The sequence below is a fragment of the Aspergillus glaucus genome, assembly GCF_001890805.1.
Source record: "Aspergillus glaucus CBS 516.65 unplaced genomic scaffold ASPGLscaffold_43, whole genome shotgun sequence".
NCBI classification, from domain to species: Eukaryota; Fungi; Ascomycota; class Eurotiomycetes; order Eurotiales; family Aspergillaceae; genus Aspergillus; species Aspergillus glaucus.
The window spans coordinates 1-3,032 of NW_019170495.1; the positions used below are offsets into that span (position 1 = coordinate 1).

Here is a 3,032-nt window from a genome sequence, read left to right on the forward strand (position 1 = left end):
AAAGTCGTGTCAGGTAGCGCATCATGTGACCATCGCCTAATTTGGACTAGTTACCTGACACGAAAATGCCCCACCTACATGCGACCTGTGCACTCTCTATCTATGCGACCCCTAATGGTAGATATAGCCGAATCCACCGGACCGAGATTCCTCCGGTCAAAAATGAAATTGAAACGGGGAAGCTTCGGGGCAGCGGTGCCGATTCTCTGGATTACCGTACGAGGCCCATATGACAGCCGTGGGCCGTAGAGACAGTATCGCGCAGTAAGGAATGTACGTAGTATTGAGTCTGCTGTAGAGTGCTTACTAGAACTCCCCCAGAGTGTACCATCGACGTACGATAAAACTTCTCCGGAGCTCACTAGATCGGTCCGACATTCATCCGATCTTCATCAGAAATGAGCGGGTAGCTCAGGATCGGGGAAGTCGGGGTGTCGATTATCCGAACTGCACGAGGCTTATAGGCGAGAAATTTAGATTACACCAAAGGAGGTGACATTGATCTCTATAGACACCGTAGAAGGTAGAATGAGTGTTTGGCTATCTAAAGCCTATAGCTACAGTGTGCGTTCGGATTAACTCATACCCGTCCCAGCCAGTCTTATCCATGGTTATGCTACCTGTATTTAGATCGGCCAGTGGCTTAGTGGTATAGACACTAAAGCCTGGCTAGTGTGACGGCTCACACATGATAGCTCACATATAACGGCCCAGCACCGCATCAACGGATGATACATCACAAATGCCGCTATACAACCCCTATAAAAAACCTCCTCATTATCCAGATAGATTTCCTTTTCTCTTTTCTTCTCCAGATTCAATATTCTCGTCGATGGCTACAATAGTTTAGATAGGAACATCGATTCAATATTATCTACTATTCCGAGCCCGTGACATAATATTGAATCTCGCTCTTTTCTTTCCCACACGTCTACTCTATTGGTTCGATCCCCTGATCGTGGAACCATAGTAGCGTGTCCCCCACAACCACCGACCGATCAATCCAATCCCGATAACCTGATGAACTCGCCAATTGCCATGCTGAATTCAACTCTGAACCGATAAGCTGCAGGTGTAGCTGATACCAAACCAACAACTGACTGTCACGTCAACTGAAATGAACTGAATGATACAAAGGCCCTGACAGAATGGCCTGAGCCAGTGATATCCTGCCTCCAGACCGATGATCCTCTATCTATATAGAGGAGGATGATGACCTCCAAGAGCTGAACTATGATGAGTTCACTCAGTGGTATGGAACGAACCCTTGAGGATTGTACACCAAACTCTTGGAGGTGCACCAAAAGAGCGCAGGAGAACTGCTAGATCAGGATGCTCAGATTGCATCCTTAGAAGATGATTTGAAGGAACTTTGCTTGGAGAAGGCTGACCTAGTGAAGAGGATGGGAGAAGTGGTGGAGGACTGACACCTCTATGCCAACCAGTTAGCAAAGATGGTTGTGTGGGGTGGTATTCCAAACAGTCAAGGAGTGACCTCCCACTGCTCACTGATGGAAAAGAGCCTTGCTTTGAGGACTGGCTGTTATTGATGTCCCAGAAGCTGGCCGCCAATGTGGACCACTTTGACACATCTCAACTCCACATGGCATATGTTGCCAGCTGCTGTGGAGACAAGTCCTGAAAGCACATCACCCCTCATATGCAAGATGATGCCGTGAACCCTTATGCTGACTCAAAGGATATGATCCTTAATAGAATGCTTATAACATTGGTTGAGATACTGGGGTCTTAAAAAGTGCCATTTTGTATGCAATACTCCCGGTGGCCGCTCGCTTGTAGTGGCCGCTCGCTATTGGATTACGTTAACTATCCTGGCACACTAAAAGGCTATGAGCCCTCTTGCTCTATAGCGAGAAACTGTCCTTTTAGAGGCCTTTGTTTGGTTCCTTTAGCGTTTGAATTTCTTGTTAGACCAATCAGATTGTGCTATTTGTCTGCGAGAATTCATCGCTATCGTACGCTCCGTTAACCCCTGAATTTGACGATTTTTCACCACTTCCCGAAGCGACGCTATAAAACTCGCCAATATGCCCCCCAAAGAAGAATAAGATGCCGGCAGTCCTCCAGCAGGAGACGCCTCATACCGCACGCCACCATTCTGTCAATCCTGATGCTGAAATGGCTATGGATATCGACGACCAAACACATGTAAACCCCGCCGATTACCCAGTTCCCAATACACCACCCCATCAAGGGCGGGACCAACCACAACTACAACCTCAACCCCAAGAACTTGCCTATATGAGCGCCAAAGGAGCCGCCCAGCCGGCTGATACCCAATCAGAACACCAAACTCGCCGATCAGAAACCGCAGATGATCGAGATGAAATCATTCGTGTACTTCGTGATGAAGTTAATACACTCCGCCGGGCCAGACAGCCTAAGCGTACATCGTCTGGAGGGGATAGTCAACTTATGGAGCGACTATCGGAACTGTTTGAGCGATCAGATAGTCGGTCAGCGTTTGAGCATGAGCAAAGACGAATTCAACAAGAAAAACAGGAAGTCCGAGAGGAAGAAAAGAGACTTCATGAACTTGCAAAGACTCACTGGCGAGATACCCGACGCCTACAAGGCCGGGATAACTATTCTGAATAGAGAAAGAACCTCCTGTTTGATGCTGACTATATTGGCGCCCGAGATGTCTTACTTCGCCTCAATGACGTCTCCAAAGATACCTCACTGCAGTTAGTTTACTATACCACATCCAAGCAGCTGTTACATACTCGAATTTTAGACCGTTTGACCCTTGATATCCTCCATCAAGTCCATACAGATCATACCCAACACCCAAGCGAGATCCTATCACATTTAGATACTGTTTATGGTGTCTCACCTGCAGAAGAACGCCTACTCCTTGTCAAAATGCTCATGAATTTGAAACCAAACGGCAACACCGTTGCAATGATGCGGCAATGGCAGCGTATAACCACTGAGATAGAGCGGAAAGGATATGATGTCTCAGAGATATGCCATGACATAGGCATCATCCTTTTAGGTGACTTCCAACG

General features: G+C 47.3%; 1 protein-coding gene across 1 annotated transcript; it reads left to right on the top strand.

The window, feature by feature from the left end:
• Positions 1-1,990: 1,990 nt before the first annotated feature.
• Positions 1,991-2,820, top strand: ASPGLDRAFT_53408 (uncharacterized protein). Its single transcript, XM_022547966.1, has one exon. It carries the CDS (start codon positions 2,071-2,073, stop codon positions 2,617-2,619), a length of 549 nt encoding a protein of 182 aa, XP_022395341.1. The 5' UTR covers positions 1,991-2,070; the 3' UTR covers positions 2,620-2,820.
• The last annotated feature ends 212 nt before the right edge of the window (positions 2,821-3,032 follow it).

Bases quoted from the DNA above. Each gene is read 5' to 3' on its own strand.
- ASPGLDRAFT_53408 (XM_022547966.1), top strand. From the start codon at position 2,071: ATGCCGGCAGTCCTCCAGCAGGAGACGCCTCATACCGCACGCCACCAT.